Source organism: Cryptomeria japonica, chromosome 3 (assembly GCF_030272615.1).
Source record: "Cryptomeria japonica chromosome 3, Sugi_1.0, whole genome shotgun sequence".
NCBI classification, from domain to species: domain Eukaryota; kingdom Viridiplantae; phylum Streptophyta; class Pinopsida; order Cupressales; family Cupressaceae; genus Cryptomeria; species Cryptomeria japonica.
This window is the reverse complement of record NC_081407.1, coordinates 563,481,217-563,502,373: the sequence shown is the minus strand read 5'-3', so window position 1 is coordinate 563,502,373 and position 21,157 is coordinate 563,481,217. Positions and strand designations below refer to the sequence as shown.

Genomic DNA, 21,157 nt, shown 5'->3' with positions numbered 1-21,157 from the left:
CCCTTAGTAACAACAATGTCCTTTTGCACTTGTGCTAGTTGAGGTTGGGTTTTTGGCCGATCTTTGGTCACCACGGGCTGTGATCTCTGAAGAATCTGTGTATTTTGAGCGGAGAAAGATCCTACTTGAGCTTGGGTACTTGAGAAAGGCTGATTATTATTATTATCAGTCTGCTGCCCCATGTCGACAACCCTTTTGTTGGATCTTGTGTTGGCTACTACAATGATTTATGACTAATTTTGAGGCTGATTAACCCCAAAAAACTCCTCACCTTGCCAATTCATCAAAGTAACATCAAGAGTACCTTGTTCCATGGGTACAAATTGTTGTTCATTAGCTTCCTGAGACTGATTTATTGGAACAACAACACTGTTTTGCACCATCAATACCTGATTTAACATGCCATTGGAGCATGTAGATTGGTTAAGTGGCTGGTTGCAAGGAAAACACCACTCATAGTCAGCTACCAAGTTGTTCTGGATTGGAACAATATCCCTTGAGGAACTAGGTCTATTAGGATTATACTATTGAAAAGGCCTTTGGTTAAAATTCCTTCTTTGACCTTGAGAGTTTGGCTGGTATGAGGCCTAGTAGGGAGCTTAGAAAAAAAATTGGTAAGGTGGTTGAGTTTAGGATTTCTTGATTTTAATCAACTCATTACCAAAATTTTCAAAAGTCTTATGTAGGTTAGCGTTTTGCTCCTTAATACTTATTATCTCTTGCAAATGACTAGGTACAACATGCTCTTGAGCTACAACTTGAGCATTATATGCTGGAAATGAAGGTACAACAACTATAATAGGTGGAAATACAGGGATAATGGGTTGTATATCAGCAAAAAATGGCATGGGAGGCCTAGGTGCTATCTTCCCTACTTGAATAAGACTATTCTCGGCCCTAACGGGAACATCAAATCTTGTTGGTAAAGTATTAGCCCCCATAGACTGAATAATGAGTGCAATATCACTATTCAAAGCCTTTAGGTAAAACAAAAAATCATAATCATTGGAAGGTTTTACCGATGCTGGAATCCGATTCCAAGTGCTTTGAAACCGGTAGTTGAAATTGATCATATGCTCATGTGGAGCTCTTTTGATGGTAGTAAGCTGCTCCACCAATGAAAGATGATCTAACTTGTCTTCAAAATGCCAATTTAAAAGTAGTCCCATCTCATCCCATGTAGCTATTGAGTTCACAGGCAAGCCCCTGAACCACTGAAGGGCTTTCCCTTTGAAAGAGGCTACCAAAAGGATCAAAGCAACATTTTCTGCAACAATATGATGCACTCCACACAAGGAAGCCACATCTCTAATATGTTCAATAGCTATTGTTTGATCCTCTCCAGTGAAAAATGGCAAACTCTTAAGTGCTACAGCTAGTATGTCATCATGTTGAACCAAATTTAAAGGACTACCCTGATTAAAAGGCACAAATGGATGAACCCTAGGGGGCTGATTAAGAGCCATATTTGGTGTATTCTGACTGGAAAACTTGCAAATAGTGGATTGTTATAAGTTGTAATAGCAGGGTAAGAATTAGAATTAATAGGCATCACACCAATTGTTGGATCTGGAACTTTTTTAACTACCCTAGCTCTCCTTTTTGGGGGTGATAGCTTGGTATGATTGACTAAGGCTACACTTTTCCTAGTCTAGTATTTTCTCATAAGCTAGGAAGGTTGGACTGCTAAAATACCAAAGATTTAAGTCACCAAGTGTGAAAAATAATTTGTTGTTGCACACACCAAGACAACATATGGTGGGAACTATAAAGTCCAACGCTCCCATTGGGCATGCCAAAAACTATTGTCACATGGATTTGCACCCAATGCAAGCTTCAAATTCCTACAATCCAGTGACACATTGGACTGCTCTCAGGCTGTGGGTATCCTATTATGAGAGAAGACCTCTAGATTATAGGTCGGCTTCCTATTTGATCACCTAAAAACTAATAACTTCTTGACTGGAAAAGAGGTAGAAGGATATGCATAAAATAAAAATATAGATAAAAAGGTGATCCACCAAATACCTGAAACTGACTTGCAAATGCTTACAAACCTCACAATATACTCAGATAATGAAGCTTTGTAATCTCACAACTCAAATATGCATGCTTACAAAAATGATTCATATGAAAGGTTTAAACTTTTATATGTTTGCAGGAGGAAAACACTGATAGTTTCACAACTTCAAACATTAAAAGTAACAACACATTCAATGACCTGCACTATAACATGTTGCATATGATCATAACACTGAGGCAATAAGATGAAAAGAAGGATTCTATAAAAACCACAAAAAATCACTCTAAGAACTCACACACAATGCTTGAACAACATAAATCTGAGAAGGAAAATGGGCTTTTGTATTGATCAATAGGAGGTATCTGTTGTACGTTAGGAAATAGGAAATCATCACAAGAATTATAAACATGCTAATCATTAGCTCAATCACGAAAGCACATTGCAATGATCTATCCTAAACACATTCAATAGAGACATGAAAATGAAACATTCAAAAAGATTATGCAAACCAGATGTTCCCTTCATGCGGCTCCATTGTTCTTCTTTCTTCTCCAAATAGTTTTGTTGTAAATCTCACCTTCAAGTGCATAAACCTAATTGTGAAAGCAAGATTGACATTGACACAAGAATACTCGAAGTGTGATTTGACAAAGTGATTAGAAATTCAATAGTCTTATTAGGGATCAAGAATCAAGGGGTTTGATTGAAGAAATTCATCCAATTTATAGAAGAATTGGAGAAAAAGATCAAATTAGCATGATTTAATTCAAATGGAAATTGCAAATCAATATGACAAATTATGACAAATTATGCACTTTCTATGCAAAATTTGTTGATTGATAATTTATGACAAATTATGACAAACTTCTATGTCAAAAATTGATTGATTGTCAATTATGACAAATTATGACAAATTTCTATGTCATTTCCATGAATTTAGGAGAGAAATAGGAGGAAATTGAAATTAGGAATTAAGAATTAAGTAAATTAATTAATAATTTGTCATTTATTAATTAATTCACAAAAAGAGAAATAATTAGCCAATTAAATGAACATTTAATTGTGATGAGAAGACTTAGGATAAATAAATAATTTATTAATCCTAGAGAGAGAAATGACAAACAAGGTTAAATGATTAAATGCAAGGACGACAATTAGGTCTTGATATAAAATTGATTTGATGTTGATTCGATCATGATTTTGGATTGATAAATGACCAATGTGATAAATGATTTGATTGATAAAATGCGCCAATTGATGAGGAACAATGACAAATTGATCCAAATTGACACGATTGAGAAGGATGACGATCGATGACAAATCAATCGTGAAATGACAAGATTGACAAGTTGATAAGGATCGACCAAAATCATGATTAAAGATTGTTATCGACAAGACCAAATTCAAAAGCGAGACAAATGAAGAATGCAGAAGAAAGACTCGATGCTCACAAATGATAAAGACCAAGTGCGTGACATAGGAGAAATGTTAATGTGACGCAAAAACCTAAAATGAGGCAATGTGCAAATGTTAAAGTACGATTCCGCAAGCGTTGACCATTTTTAGGTGTCTACATTTTGCCCCTCTTTGAGACAATACGAGTTTAAGCATTGTTTCAAAGAACAATAATGAAAATGCCCCAGATGATAATAATGACATATGCATGCCCCCTCGAGGAATTGGCCGGAAACATGCAGAAAAGAGGCCAATTGATCGATAAAAATGATAGGATCGAACAGACTGACAATCGAAGATCGGATGCATGAAGGACAAGCAATTTAAGGTGCACAAGACCACGACCAACATAAGATGGAGAGGGTGCACGTCCATCTATGCACTGACAAAGATCTATAAATGAGACCAAGAGGGTGAAAAGAGCTCATTTGCACTAGCCAAAGAGGAGAATTTGTTGCTCTGGACAAGGACACTTGCAGATAGATGGCGAACATTCCAATGGCAGATCACCTCGGTGAATGTGTACGCTCATTCAGACAACCGGACGACGCAGGAGCAGCGGTATGGATCTCAAAAACCCATGTTTTCAATTTGATGAATTGTGAGTGCTTACGGGACATTGCGGGGCCCATAAGGGATGCTGAAAAGGACTCCTGCGCTTGTGTAGGGAGAATCCTACGCTTGTGTAGGGTCTTCTATGCTTGTGTAGGGAGACACAGGTGCAGGTTACCTGACACAGGCGCAGGTTACCTTACACAAGCGCAATTGTGCAATGGGAACTCAATTTTGGGCCAAAATGACATGCAAATGATCTAGAAAAAGGGGACAAGGGTAGGATAGGTCAGAGTAGATGAAAAACACCCTGATTAGGCATGAAAATGAGGAAATACAACCCATAGGAGCAAACGCTAAAACTGACAAAAATATGCCCCAATTGTGATGCAGAGTCGACAGTATCCGTTGATCACGCGAGAGAACCGACTAGATTGCTTCATGCTACGACATAGACTTAGGAGCACAGAGAGAGATACCTTAGCAGGACTTGGGATATACTATGTCACGTTCATGTCTGAGATTAGGGCAAACATAGGACTGCTTACCGCATTGGTAGAGCGATGGCATTCAGAGACTTCGTCCTTCCATCTAGCGACTGGAGAGGCGACGGTGACACTAGAGGATGTATGGCGTATCCTCCGTATTCTGATTCATGGAGAGATGATAGAGTATGAACCAGTGACAGGGAGAGACGCATTGTGCAGATTGTTTGAGTGTGACGTAGATGATCTGGATATCGTCGAGAGGGAGATTGGCTGGGACAGCATGGTGTCAGAGTATGATCAGCGATACATGGTGATAGCAGTGGTGATAGCATGTCTACTAGCAGGAGACAGACAAGGACATGGATTCCCTATTGGATGGGGAAGAGTGCTAGAGCGGATGGCTACAGAGGGGACGGTGTATGCATGGGGACCATGTGTGCTTGCTATGCTGTATTTTCAGTTGCATCAGATAGCATATCAGGGAGTTCAGACTTTGAGCTGTGGAGTCACATTGCTATAGGTATGGGCATTTGAGCACATAGCCATATGTCGATCGATTACAGATAGATAGGTAGTACCACACCAACCATATGTGTACTGCTATGGGGGAGCACTGAGACAGGGTCCTTTTGGATACATATTATATTGGCAACATGAGCTAGACAGACTGAGAGAGTTCATATGGAGGCCATATCGTGATTGTCCAAGATGGTCAGATGATATTGATGAGTTACCATATTGTAGACAGGAGAGGTACCTTATTGGGCGACCAGTGAACCGCCAGAGAGTGATTGAGTTGTACCTGCCAGAGAGAGTGAGATGACAGTTTGGAGAGAGGCAGGATGTACCTAGGAGAACTGCACACTTTGCTCGATCTCATAGAGAGACGAGTCAGTGGGGGAGTATGATTCAGCCACACATAGCCTATGCCGACTTTGCACAGCTATAGCTGAGATAGTGGGATTGGAGGTCAGATGTGGTGGATGATGGGATGACAGATGAGTATGATAGATGGTTTGCATGATGGCGGCCAGTGCCATTGACAGATCCAGATATTCCAGTACCGAGGAGACAGGAGGACTTCCCACTCATAGGAGAGGAGGAGGGAGATGACGAGGACGAGGAGGAGGACGGTGATGAGGATGTGGATGACGAGGATGGAGATGAGGATGAGGGCAGGGATGACGAGGACAGAGATGAGGATGAGGATGACGATGATGGAGATGGGGATGGGGATGACGAGCAGGAGGCATGGCAGGATATACCCATAGAGCCGGAGACAGCTAGGACAGAGGAGATGGAGGTGTGCAGGGCTACCATAGTGAGTCAGCAGGATCACATTGCGACATTAGAGAGACAACAGGATCAGTTCAGAGTGGAGATAGCCAGACTCACAGCAGCTTGAGATACAGCTATAGCGCAGGCACAGCGGGAAGAACAGAGAGTCACTGAGTATATTGGGTCGATTCGGGATGCCAGTGTACGGGAGCTAGGACAGATGTTGGTAGAGACCGGAGAGGAGATACGCCATTAGAGGACACTATATGAGAGTGCAGTTCCACCAGAGCAGAGAGCACCTTCATATCGGGCATGATCGAGGACAGAGAGCAGGGTACGCTCGCGGAGGTCATTGAGCAACATGGGGGTGAGTGGACCGATGAGACCACCACAGCCAGGACCAGGAGGGACATCATCTGCAAGACCTTGCAAGGATGAGGAGGACCGAGGGAGCACCCAGTGACAGAGGCACGTGCTCCTTAGACAGACAGTGGACATTATGTAGTTTAACATTTTGTAGTAGTCAGCTTGCGGGCCATACTTAGGACAGACAGTTCAATTTTGTACTCCGATATTATTGTGACATATGATATGATATGCATCGATATGATGGGATGCAATATATTATGACTGATGTTACTTTCTATGTATGGATGACTTATGCATTGTTTATGTATCATTATGGAATATGTATGGATATGTTTTTGTTTATGTGTTTTTGATGCCTTGATAGTATGAAATGGATAAAATGCTTGATATGATGCTTAATGTAATGCAAATGTACTAATGAAATGGATGCAGGATGCAGCATATGTGTGCGGGGAAATCGGAGCACTAGACCGAACTGACTATCCGAACTGATGGAAGAAATGTTAGTAAGAAGAAAATGAGATAGAGGACAGTTAGAGATGAAGAAAACTTGCTTTCAGTAATGCACTTTGTAGGTGAGAACCTTTATTTTTATGTAGCAAAACGGATGCATAGCATAATGGCATTGAAGGCCAGAGCTGAAATGCAACCCTTTTTGCAAAAGACAGACACATCACAGACAAACAACAATCACAATCAAAAGAAAAGGACCATGAACCATCCCGGTCACTCTAAATCACTCAGTGACATCATCGAGCAACATAGAAACATGATTGAAGATAAATTAATAGAAAGATAAGATGCATAAATTCCAACAAATCAAACAAACACCTTGATCTTCGTTGTCAAAAGTTGAACGTGCTGATAGGACGATCATACTGTCTGGTTTCAGGACATGTGGTACCCCGTCTAAGACAGGACACAGTCTGGTTTTGAGTATACCACACCCTGTATAAGACCCATGATAGTGTGCCAAGGACGAATGATTTTGAGGGTGATTGATATGACAATGTTGATCAGCTTGAATGTTTGGTTTGATGGAAAAAGTTTATCTATTTAAGCGTCATTTCATTTAAAGCACAGTGTTTAATTGCATGTCGTTGGATGTATGCTCAATGATTTGTCTTATACACAAAAGGGATCATTTATTGCAAAATGCTTGTTTTTGGATTGTAATGTTTGTTTTTTCAGGACTTTATATGACTTTTTAGGGATTTTTCAGGACAGTTTTCAATTTTTATGAGATTTTTTTCAGGACATTTTTCAATTTTTAAGAAATTTTCTCATGACATTATTTGATTTTTAAGAGATTTTCTCAAGACATTATTTGATTTTTTATGATCTTTTTTAGGACATTTTTCAATTTTTAAGAGATTTTTTCAAGACATTTTTCAATTTTTTTTTTGGAATTATTTCAGGACATTTTTCAATTTTTTTTAGAGATTTTTTCAGGACATTTTTAAATTTTTATGAATTATTTCAGGACATTTTAAAATGTTTTTTGGATTATTTCAGGACATTATTAAATGTTTTTGAGATTTTTCCAGGACATTTTAAAAAAAAAATTTGAGATTTTTTTAGGACATTTTTGAAATTTTTATGATCTTTTTCAGGATTTTGCCCCCAGTGTCTAGCAAGGCAAGGAATATGACAGGTGAATAAATAGACTTGCTGAAATGATGGTGGATAGAGGGAAGACAAAGGCCTTTTATCATGGAGACAACATAGATGCAATTTTCAAGGGCTATGGTGTGATGGGACAAGAGACTGGATATGACAATGTAAAGCAGGAACATGGCATGAGGGACATGTCAAGAAGTTTTTTGAAACCATGTTTTGCATTTCACGTCCTTATGTCTGATCAAGATCAAGGAATGAAAAAGAGTGTATGGATAGTGATAAGATATGGATAGGATAAGAAAGACCAAGAATGGATAAGGGACATGGACTAAAGGTCGGGATTGGCTAAGGGATAGTGGGAGAAAGTTGCAATAAGCCAGGGAATATGGATGAAAAGTTATAATAAGCAAATGGATAAATACCAAAAGCTATGATAGACTAAAAGCTGCAAACAAGATGCATGATGCTCATGAAGATTGTCAGCCTTGTCAAGATCAAAGGTGGAAAGGGAAACTGGACATGAGGGACAATAGGACAAGGAAGGGTAATAGGACATGAAGGAGTATGACATGGTATGATAGGATAATGAAGGGCAATAGGATATGAAGGAGTATGACATGGGTTCGATAGGATAATGGAACAATGAAGGACAAAAGGATATGATAGGATAAAATCTGCCCCCAAGTGTAGTGTGCAAGAAGTTCATAAATTATGCATGACGCCTGTTTGCCAGGTTTTCATCATGGTACTTGCCCAAGGCGCCTGTTTGCCAGGTTTTCACCAGTGGACGAATTATTTTTGCTTTACTTTTTTTCTTTTGTCTTTTTCACTTTTTTTTTTCTCTTTTTTTTGACTTTTTCAATAGAGAATAGACACATGATAGGGGATGGAAGAAGGACTCAAGCGTCTTTTTTTTGTTTGGATAGTAGCCTTAAAAAAAATGGACCATGACCTTTAAAAGTATGCTCAAAGATGTTGGTAGGATAAGGACATGGAAAATAAGATGAAACTAAGGCAAGGATTTATGCAAAGGATCGGATCAAAGGGATCGAAGGATGGAAAATATGCATTGGATAATGGATAGGGTATTGGAAGAATTGGGCTTCAGTGGGTGGAAATGAAGGCAAGATCGACATTGGCACACACCTTGAGGGGTGATGGACTGATGGAGGAAAGATGTATTTTAGATATTGAGATTTTGACGAAGGAAAGGCTATAGATTTTGGGACATAAGGGCCCAAAATGGAAGAAGGAGGTGATGGAGGAACAAATTTGAGAGGTTTGGATGGAGGAATAGAAACTTTGGATGCCAAGTTGGATTTTTCTTTTTGTGCTTCAAGAAGCTGCTTAGGGATCCACATGGTTTTTGATTTTTCATGCTTTTGTGGTTCCTTGGAGTGCATTGCTTGCACAAGGGATTTAGGAACCCATATATATTTTGACTTTGCTTTATTTTGCTCAGTGGGCCTTTGTGGCCTTTTGGATATATTTTTTTCTTTATAGATCATATTGTTCTTTGTTTTGACATGTCGATTATATTGGACATGTTGATCCTTGAATACATGTGGATTGCTAGACTTATGATGTTTATACTTGGCATCCAAATTGCTTGGAGGGGGAAAGGAATGCATGGATGGATATGAATGAAATGGACTTCTTTTGGATGGATGAAATTTACTCAAGGATGTGTGCCTTTGCTGACCTTGCATAGAGGACGAAGGAATATAAGGACCTAAGATGGATGGAAGGGATGATGGAGAAGGGATATGTTTGGATTGTGATGGAGGGATACCAACATCTTGAGAGTGAGTTGTGTATACATGACCCTTAACATCTTCTTTGACATGAAGGGATTCTTGGTTATGGAGATCTACTCCTTTGCCTTTATGAATATCTTGACTTGTAGGATACTCTTTTCTTTGGGAAGAAGACGTGAGTCCATTATGAGGTGGATATGATATGAGAGAAATAATGAGATCTTGAAGTGGATCGGATTGCACCAAAGTGGAAGAACCCATTATGCATGTTGAAGGTTCATGAACATCTTGCACTGATACGTTAGAATCATGAGGGGGATTAGGATCGTGAGGGGGACTAGGATTGTGTAGTGGACATAGTTCAATGACAGGCTCTTCAAGAGATGGAATGGGAGAAATAATGGGATCATCACAAGAAATGAGATCTTGGAGTGTATATGGAGCATTAGGACAAGGAGATGGAGGAACAAGTGAATCTTGTGGAGGATCTGAAGGAATAATTTGATCTTGACAAGGAGGAAGATCATTGGAATCCTCTTTAAAGGTGCTTTGCTCTTGACTTTCAATGGGATCATCATAAAGGATGGAAAGGATATCTTGATCTTTCTCAGGAAGTGGAATGTCAATGGGATTTGAAAGGACATTTTTTTCATGAAATGGAAGGGGATCGTTTGGGATTTGATGGACTGGGATATCTTGATCTTGCTCAGGGAATGGAGTGTCAATAGGACTTTGGATAGGATGGACAAGAATAGGGGAATCATCATGAGTTTCTAGGAAGATGAGATCCTGGTCAACAATTGGATGGGATGATAAGGTTTTGAGATCTTGATCTTGATCTTTTTCAAGACATGTTTCTTCATGCTCTAAATTATCCTCTTGACATGAGGTTGGACTTTAGATATGCATGGGGGATTCTGACAAGGGATCAATGGTTTGGCATGAAGAAGATGGAATTTGAACATTTGTGCTAGATTCTGACAAGGAATCAATGCTTGAACATGAGGAAGAAGGACTTCGAATGGGGTCCTCTAAAATAGGTAATGGCAATAAAGTGCATGGTTGCATTGGGTCTTGTATATCTGAAACATGACAATGATGTGCATCATGAATTGGATTATTTTGACAATCATTTATGGATAGCCCTTGGGTAATTTCATCCTTGGGTGTATTGTTTGATGAGGACAATATGGAAGGTTCTTGTGAAACTTCTAAAGGTGTAGGGATAGATGCCATTGGAGAGTCAATTTGTTTGTAAGGGGATGAGGCATTGCTAGACATAAGTGTATTATCTTGATCTTCCTCGAAGAACTCACTTGGTAATTTCCTTAAGAGCATTGCAATAAAGCCACCTTTCTTTTGAGGTTTTGACATAGTTATATCTGGAATTTGAACTTGTTTGGCAAGAATTTGGTTTGATTTCATGTTTTGATATTGGACTTGGTTCAATTGTTCTGACATGTTTGAAACTTGGGTTGGTGTGTGCTGCAACCTTTGTTTCTGAATGTTTGGTGGTTGTGGTTGTTGACATTGATATGTTGATTGAACTTGAACTTGTTGATATTTCACCATTGGTTGGACTATTTGTTGACATTGTATAGTTGGTTGGACATATTGTTGAAATTGAACCATTGGTTGTATTGGTTGTATATGTTGGACCATTGGTTGAGCCATTGGTTGTATTGGTTGAAAATCGGATTGATAGTAAACACCTTCTTATTCTTGTTGTGGAGGAACATAATGTTGAAATTGATGTTAACTCTTTTCTTGAAATTGTTTCATCATCTCTATTTGGGAGAGGAGAGCTGGTATGTCTGATCGTTCAAGAAGAGATCTTACATCAATTGGCTCAATCTTTGGATTTTGACCTAGAAATTTTTGAAACACTTTGGACATTTGTGATCTACTCTTCTCAATGTTTTTCACTCTTTGTTCCAATATCTCTTCTTCTTGAGCTAGTTTCTCCTCTAGTTTTTGTATTTGGAGACTTGTTTCATCATAAAAAGTTTGATCAATGTTGCTTTGTTGTTGGGTTGGATATAATTGTGATTGCATTGTCGGTTGATATGTCAAACTTTGTTGCATCATTGGTGCTTGGAACCTTGTTTCAATAGACATGTCACTATGCAAATGCAATATTTTTGGAATTTTTCAATGATAATGTATGATATGCAAGTAAATGCAAACTAAATAAATGAAAATGCAATCTATGGCAAGAATGCAACCTATGTTTTTGGTTGTTTTGCAAGATTTTGACAAACTTTTGAAATGCAAATCTAAAAAGAGACCCTTAGGAAATTGAAATTATGTCTAGACCCCAAAGGACAAAAGGACCAAGTGACAAAAGGACAAATGACAAAGTCTCACCTATATGCTTGGATACTAAGCTAGGTTTGACAAAAATGATATGGATGACAAAAAGACAAAAGTTTGATAAGGTCTAGACTTCCTAACAATGACTTAGGGTTTATCAAAGATTTGGATTACTCAAGTATGACAAAACCTAGCTTTGGCACTATATGCTAAGGGACAATTACTATGCAAGTAACCCTAATATGATATGATAATGACCTAAACTTAATGAAGAGACCTAGGGTATGCAAATATTAATGTATGACAATGGTATGACTCTAATGCAAGAAGACACATGCAAATGGATGACTTTTATTGATATGCAAAGGAGTATGACTTAGGTGAAACCTAACCTTGGTACTTGACAATGAATTTTGCAAAATGCAACCTAGGATGAACCTAAATGTAAGTGACATGAATGTTGAGACAAGCTTTTGAAAAATGTTTGACAACCATGTTTGAAGGTGTCTTGAACTTTGTTGGATGAAATGTTCTTGTGTTTAACCTTGTTTTGAATCAATTTGTTTTGTTCTTGAAATGAGATACAATTCAACTTTTGACAAGCAAAGAATACAAGATATTGCAACTTAGACTCAAGACAATCATGCTCATTTCCACATTTCTTATGGTAGGCAAAGACATTAGGTACTTGAGAGGTAGACTCATTATGGGATTCAAGGAGAATACATAGATGCTTGACCCCACGGGCTCCCCTCCACGGCACTCACTTCTCAGGGCAGCCAAGCATCAGTCCCCATGGAAATCTCCCCATGGTGAACTTAGTACCTCTTCCAAGTATCCGAACTTGTCCTTCTCAAGCAACTAGAAGGGTTTTTGGCCTCTAAATACAAGGTGTTTAGTCAAGATTTATGTTAAGTGTTACTCCTTGATGTCACGCAAGCATGATTGAGACATTAAGCCCATCAAGATACTAAACAAATGTAGTCGCGCAAGCACGATTTAGACCGTGAGGTCCTACTTAGATGTTGATATGAGAAAGAGTCCAAGGGTCATCACTTCCCAAGTAACTGCAATTCCCACGTAACCCTTCCTTCAAAGCTTTCGCTCATCAGGTATTTTTTTATAGTGAGTTAGAATGCCAAGGTATTCTAGCCGTACTCACTTTGGGTCGTTCCCTTCTCATGATTGTCACTTGCTTGCAAAAGAAAATGGTCGGGAAGGCAGGCCCTCTAAAGGTGACAAACAATCAAAGACATGAGCATGATATTGAAGATCTGGATTTCTGATCACCCTAAGAAGGATGAGAGAATACTCTCCTACTCCAATGTCAAACTCAACAATAAAATCAAGCATAGATTCATTCCATCCTATTTAGAAATCACTAGGTGCCTAAAACATTTAAAGACAAACACCAAGTTTAATTGTTTCTCCAAGGCAACCTACAAAACCCAAGTTAGAAGTTTGATTTCTTGTCTTTGACTATCAATTCTGCATAACACATGTTAGTAGTTTGATTTATTGTCTTTGCCATGCATATGCCAAGATTCTGCATAGATAATTAGTACCAAAATCCAAAGCACAGAAAATAGAATGCAAAAACTAAACCAATTTCAAGTAAAACACTGCATTTTTACCCCTGTTCTGGACTTTACACAGGCGCAGAACCCATGACACAAGCGCAGAATGTCTTTAACACAAGCGCAGAATGCTCAACACAGGCACAGGTTTCTCAACACAGGCGCAGAAGTCTCCAGAAAACCCTGCACGACCCTGTTTTTGGGTTTTTTGGCCTGCAAATCAACTTGAAAGCACTCAAAAACACCATAAAGAGGTTAGAAGGTTAGTGTTCACGTCAGGTTCACCAATTAATGTATGTTAGGAAATAGGAAATCATCACAAGAATTATAAACATACTAATCATTAGCTCAATCACGAAAGCACATTGCAATGATCTATCCTAAACACATTCAATAGAGACATGAAAATGAAACATTCAAAAAGATTATGCAAACCAGATGTTCCCTTCATGCGGCTCCATTGTTCTTCTTTCTTCTCCAAATAGTTTTGTTGTAAATCTCACCTTCAGGTGCATAAACCTAATTGTGAAAGCAAGATTGACATTGACACAAGAATACTCGAAGCGTGATTTGACAAAGTGATTAGAAATTCAATAGTCTGATTAGGGATCAAGAATCAAGGGGTTTGATTGAAGAAATTCATCCAATTTATAGAAGAATTGGAGAAAAAGATCAAATTAGCATGATTTAATTCAAATGGAAATTGCAAATCAATATGACAAATTATGACAAATTATGCACTTTCTATGCAAAATTTGTTGATTGATAATTTATGACAAATTATGACAAACTTCTATGTCAAAAATTGATTGATTGTCAATTATGACAAATTATGACAAATTTCTATGTCATTTCCATGAATTTAGGAGAGAAATAGGAGGAAATTGAAATTAGGAATTAAGAATTAAGTAAATTAATTAATAATTTGTCATTTATTAATTAATTCACAAAAAGAGAAATAATTAGCCAATTAAATGAACATTTAATTGCGATGAGAAGACTTAGGATAAATAAATAATTTATTAATCCTAGAGAGAGAAATGACAAACAAGGTTAAATGATTAAATGCAAGGACGACAATTAGGTCTTGATATAAAATTGATTTGATGTTGATTCGATCATGATTTTGGATTGATAAATGACCAATGTGATAAATGATTTGATTGATAAAATGCGCCAATTGATGAGGAACAATGACAAATTGATCCAAATTGACATGATTGAGAAGGACGACGATCGATGACAAATCGATTGTGAAATGACAAGATTGACAAGTTGATAAGGATCGACCAAAATCATGATTAAAGATTGTTATCGACAAGACCAAATTCGAAAGCGAGACAAATGAAGAATGTAGAGGAATGACTCGATGTTCGCAAATCATAAAGACCAAGTGCAAATCATAGGAGAAATGTTAATGCGACGCAAAAGCCTAAAATGAGGCAATGCGCAAATGTTAAAGTATGACTCCGCAAGCATTGACCATTTTTAGGTGTCTACATCTGCATTACAAATCTCGAAAACTCATCAGAAATGAGTTACAGGAGCATGAGTATCTTCTGCTACACAATCTTAAAACTCCAGAACCTTCCTAAAAAAAAAAGTGAAAAACAAACACTTATACAAAAGCTTGCAAAAATTCAAAATTTGGCTCCAAGATGGATCAATTGTCATCAATTCTAATCTTTTCCTCAAAATCAGGGGGCTTAACTAAGAGAGAAACTCTTCCAAAACTGCAAAAAAGAGTAACCAAACTGAACACAACTTCACGTCATTTCGCGCTGAGTTCACTTGGATGCTACCGGTTACCTGACCATTTTATTTAGCCACCTACATTAACCGTCAGCATATAACAAAAACTATCAGGACTGCTAACGGCTTGTTGCTATGTTGCAAGGATTCACCTTAATGCACCTTTTCATTGTAGTATAGCAACAACCCTCGGATCTTCAAGAACTTGTTTGACTTTTAACCACTCTGCATTTTTTGCTTTTATCTCTCTTGTTGCTCTCTTCATCCTGGGCCCACTAGAATGAGCCATGGTAATGAACTTTGACCCATTGAACCACTTTGAACCAGTTCAAAGTTCAAGTTCAAAGTTGACTTAAAAAATATAGACATCCGCTCATCTATAGACTTTTGCCATGTGTCAGCCTCTGATTTGCTCATGGGTCCACTTTGTCTGCCATATGGACTTGGTCTACCTTGGTTCTTCATCTTCTCTCTACCACATGGTGCATCGTCATTCATTCTGAGCCAACTTGGTCTGCCACCTCAACTGCCACCTTGCTAGTCGCCAAGTCGCATGAGATAACCTTTACGCGTCTTCATCATACGGTATAGCGATGACCGTTGATCTATCTTCAAACTTCTTGATCTTTAACCTATTAGCCTCTTGCCTTTTCTGCACGTTCTTTGTCACCAAGTCACTATGATAACTAGAGAGCTTCTTTCTATAGTGGTATAGTGATATCCCTTATATTTTTTGGACTATCGTTGATCTTTATTGATATGCTCAACCCTTACCTCTTCGTCCATCTGTGCTACATGTCAATCTCCGGTTTGCCACCTGATCCACCTGAGCATGGCCTCATCTCCCACCTCAGCACCACCGGACCCACTGTTTTACTTTGGTTTGTTGATATATGTCATTGTAATCATTGAGTTGGAGCATGGTGCAGGGGTTGGTGCTCCTTTTGTTGGTGCCCTAAAATCAAGGGTTGGTGTCCTAAACTTTGTAATACAATGTTTATTGTGAGGCTAAATTGAAGCAGTAGACCCCAGCAAGATTTCTCAATGAGGTTTTTCCTACATTGGGTTTTCCTCATACATCTGATGTTATGTGATGTGTATTTGTGTGTGCTTGCATCTTGATGTCCTCCCTTATCTCTATTAGGACCCAAAGGCAACTGAGAGCGAGGGGGTGAATTAGTTGTCTATTAACTTCATCCCAAATATATTTTAACCAAACTTAGTGCATAATACCGGTAAACCAAACTTTAATTCTAGTAGATAGTTTAATAGTTAATTGCAATACCAGTAAAGTTTAATGCATGAAACAGAAAGACAAATAACATACACAACACATAACACAGTTATTTGTACGTGGAAACCCTATAAGGGAAAAACCACAGTGGGAAACCTTACCCACAATCAGTTGATACTACTACAGATAGTATGTGTGTACAAATAGGGTCTACTGGATCTGTCCTCAAACTACTGGATCTTTAACCTCTTAGTCGCTCACCTTTTCCACACCTTCTTTGTTCCCAAGTCGCTATGATAACTGGCGAGGTTCTTTCTATAGCGGTATAGTGATAGCCCTTAGATCTTTCGGATTACCATTGATCTTTCTTGATTTGCTCGACCCTTACCTCTTTGTCCATCTGTGCCACATGTCAATCTTTGGTTTGACACCTGATCCACCTGAGCATGGCCTCATCTACCACCTCAGCACCACTAGACCCACTGTTTTAGTTTGGTTTGTTTGGCATCAGTATTTCGGCCAAACTACCTCCCTCAGTGAACAGTTTTCATGTCTCATCGAAACTACAGTTTCATCGATACCTATTATTTTGATGAAACCGATGCATTCAGTGAAACCATTTAGAGATCTATCACAGCCAAGGTTTGTTCGACATTCCCTTTGATGACATGCAACTTGTTGCGAGGTGTGTCACCACATGTCACCTTGTGATACATTTAGAGTCTACCTCGGTACCACTTGACCTTCCACCTATCGTGAGGGTATTCATTTCGAGCACTTCACAACTGCAGTATAATGATATTAATGGATAGCCCTAGAATGTCACTCCACCAGCGGATTTTCCTTGATCTTCCATTGAATCTCAATGATCTTCTTGAGCTTTAACTTTCCCTTTTCGGAACATTCTTTGTCGCCAAGTCGCGGGGAGTATTTGGTGATTATCTTCCCATCGTGACATAGCGACAACCATCAGATCTTTCTTGATCACCATTGATCTACCTGAATCTGCTCGGTCTTTAGTCTCTCTAAGTGGCTCTCTCCTATGCCATGGTGTCACCACATGTCAACCTCTATTTTTCCACATGATCCACCTAGGTGCCACCAATGCTTCCACTTGGACACCACCTCACTAGTCGCTATGTCATAGAAATTAATAGTCGAGCACTTTCTCATAGCAGTATAGCGATGGCCGTCAAATCCTTTGCAACCTGCATGCCTGTTAATTGCCCTTTTACTACAAAATTTGGTCACTTTGAGACGTGCGCACATGTGGGGGGCCCACCAACGCTGAGCTGTAACTTGCCAAAAGCCAGTAAGCTTTGACACTTAATATGTGTTGGACTTTTCCTTTAAATATTGAAATGCTCCTCCCCACAACCAATGTGGGATAAATGGACTACGCTCGGGCCTTTCCATCAGGTAATCAGGATAACCTGAGATAGCTCCTTCTGATGGCTGATGACAACATTCTGTGCTCTGCACTTCTTATCAGTTCATCAGGGTAGGTCTCGCCGATAAGGCAAAATTTCAAAAAAAACTACAAAGAGACAACCATCTCCCTCAGCATGCTGGGCTCAATCCTCATGAGAGCCACATTTTACCCCACATGCTATGAACAAAAAGTTATTTTCCCTGTGTTTGTACATGAAGCAAACAAGTTAGACAATAACATGTATTCTTTTCATACTTAGCACTTGTTTCTCCTTCTGAGGCATATTGAGCTTGTAGCGAAAATAGGTAACATTTTTGGCGACATCTGCCATATGTTTGCTTGCTAAACATTTTGACCAGTTGCCTTATGTGTTCCATTGGGTATAGAGTCACTAAGACTGATAGAAAACTGAAACCACACATCACACATGACTGCAAAAACTCTCTTTTCCCTCAAAGGCCTATCCTAATCTATTGAGTATAGGTGTGTGGTCTATGGCAGTGAGCTTAACACCTTACTATCATGAATTAGGCATGTGTATTGAAAGATTAGGACAAGACAAAACAACAAAACACTTCTGAAACACTGCAACAATTTATTGCAGCTATATGAGGGAGATACCATTTGTGCATGAGAGGGGATAAACATATTCCTTGTTTCATATAATGGACACCTCTCTTTTATAGCTTCGATGGATTGCAACAGTATGACTCTTATTACCCCTCCTGAACTATGCACTAGGCACATAGGGAAAACAAAACTACAAACTAACCTATTGTGCAAAGCACTTATTACCACTAGGAAAATTGAAATATATACAAATTTTAGGCATACCTCAAAAGAAATGCTTGAGGTAAATCCCATTAACTAGGATTGGTTCAACTTCACCATCCAACTTAGACAGCTGGAAGGCATTGTGTTGCTTGTACTCAGAAATCATATAAGGCCCACTCCAAAAAGCATCAAACTTTGTATGCTTGCCTGGCCTGCTCCTAAATTCATCCCATTTCAGGACAATGTCACCTTCCTTAAACACTCTAGGAGAAGCCCACTTATCAAAATATCTTTTAATTTGAGCTTGGTGATGCTCAATTTGCCTCATTTCCTTATTTCTAACTTCCTCTAGCTCAATCAGCTGAGCCAATCTTGCTGACATAGGCTCTTCTTCAATCATATCCAGCTGGTTAGATAGATCAAGGGCTAGAAACTCAAGTGAAATAGGAAACCTTGCCTCTTTCCCATACACAAGAATGTATGGAGACATTCCAGTGGACCTCTTTGGTGTGATTCTATTAGCCCATAAGGCTGATTTAAGCTTGGTATGCCAAGCTCGTTGATTTCCTTCCATGGTCCTTTTGATGATTCTGAGTAGATTCTTATTTGTGGACTCAACTTGTCCATTTCCCTAAGGGTGATAGTTAGATGATGTGTTGAGATAAACACCATTATTTACTACCCAATTAGATATTCGGCTCCCTACAAAAGAAAGAGCATTATCCAAAACTTTAGATTCAGGGACACCAAATCTAGTTATCAACTCATCATAAAAGTTCAAAATAGTTGTCTCACTTGCTTCCTTCAGTGCTACAGCCTCAGTCCACTTAGTAAAATAATCAGTGGCTGTGATCACCCACTTGTGGCCAGCACTTGAAGGTGGCTTAATGAATCTGATGAAATCCAAACCCCACTTCATAAAGGGTTGTTCTACATGAATAGGCTGCAATGGTAGCACTGCTAACCTCTCTTTTCTTGCAAACATGGCACATTCTTTACACTTTCTAACCCAGGAGTGTGCATCTCTAAATAAATTAAGCCAATAATAGCCTCCTTTCATAACTTTTAGAGCTGTAGCTCTTGCTGAAAAGTGTCCTCCCGTTGATCCTTCATGAAACTCATGCAATACCTTATCAACCTGATCAACATCTATGCACCTCAATAAAACACCATGAAATCCTTTATAAATAGAAAACAATTCAAGAGTACATAGGGAATGGACTGAAGTCTATAATACCTTCTTCTTGACTTACTCAATCCATGAGGACACTCATCGGTCAGCAAGAAATGGGTCATTTCTTGTACCCAGCTAATAGGAGGAATAGGAACATCTACTTGTTCTTCGTCTTGGAGGGCTAAAACAACCTTCTCCTCATCCTCTTCACTGTTGTTTGTGTGATAAGAAAGCTTCTCACATAGTCCCTTACCTCTAACTAGCTTGGTGACCTTAATATCAACATCAAATTCCATCACCTTAGTCACCCAACCAGCCCTCTTATCATTTAAGTCTTTGTTGAGAAAAAAACTCTTTAACTGAGGGGTGAGCAACCATCAACTTAATCCTATTGTTAGACAACATATACTTAAACTTTTTCAAAATCCTAACAATAGCAAGAACATGTTTTTCAACAAAGTATTTCTCCTCATAATTCTTAAGGCCTTGACTTAAAAAGGCCAAAGGATGCTCCAAACCATGCTCATTTTCTTGAACTGACATAGCTAAGATGTTGTCAATACTGCCATAAGCATACAACATAAAGTCTTTTGAGAACTCTGGGTTTAGCAAAGTAGGAGCAGCTGCAAGTGCCTCTTTTATAAGCTCAAAACTCCTCGGCCCATCCTTAGACCAGCTGAAAGGAATATCCTTTTTCAACATAGAAGTTAGAGGTTTTAATAATTCTGCAATATTTGAATAAACCTCCTAACAAAATTAATCCTAACCAAGAAGCTTTGCAAGCCCTTCTTGTGTGCTGGTAGAGGTAAGGAAAGAATATCACTTACCCTCTTCAGATCAATAGTAATACCCTCATTTGACACCACATAGCCCAGGAGCTTACCCTCATGAACATAAAACACATATTTATTTGGGTTAAGAGATATACCATACTCTCTACACCTCTCAAAAAGTTTCTTTAGGTGAGCTAGGTGTTCAACTGAATTTTTGGAATAAACAGTGATATCATCCAAATAAACAAGTACAAATTTATACATTAAACCATAAAATGCCATATCCATAGCACGCTGAAAAGTGGCACCAGCATTTGACAAACCAAATGGAATCTTTTCATATGCCATAGTGCCCCATTTAGTTGTAAATGCTATCTTAAATTGATCTTCCTCCTTTACTAACTTGGTTATAACCTAAAAAATCATCTAGCAAGGAGAATCTCTCAGAACTTGCAACAACTTGCAAAGTCTTCTCCATAGAGGGCAGTGGGTATCTATTCTTCAAAGAGGCTCTATTGAGATCTCAAAAATCAACACAAAGTCTGATTTCACCATTCATTTTCCTAACTGGAACAAGGTTTGACAC

General features: G+C 38.6%; 1 protein-coding gene across 1 annotated transcript; it reads right to left on the bottom strand.

Annotated features, from left to right (window-relative positions):
* Nucleotides 1–233: 233 nt before the first annotated feature.
* LOC131874261 (uncharacterized) lies at nucleotides 234–20,919 on the bottom strand. The gene is made up of 7 exons (XM_059217550.1): nucleotides 20,626–20,919; nucleotides 20,243–20,488; nucleotides 19,930–20,157; nucleotides 19,307–19,762; nucleotides 18,734–19,030; nucleotides 738–977; nucleotides 234–389 (listed from the first exon to the last, which is right to left on the bottom strand). Exons 1-7 carry the CDS (start codon nucleotides 20,917–20,919, stop codon nucleotides 234–236), a joined length of 1,917 nt encoding a protein of 638 aa, XP_059073533.1.
* Between the last annotated feature and the right edge of the window lie 238 nt (nucleotides 20,920–21,157).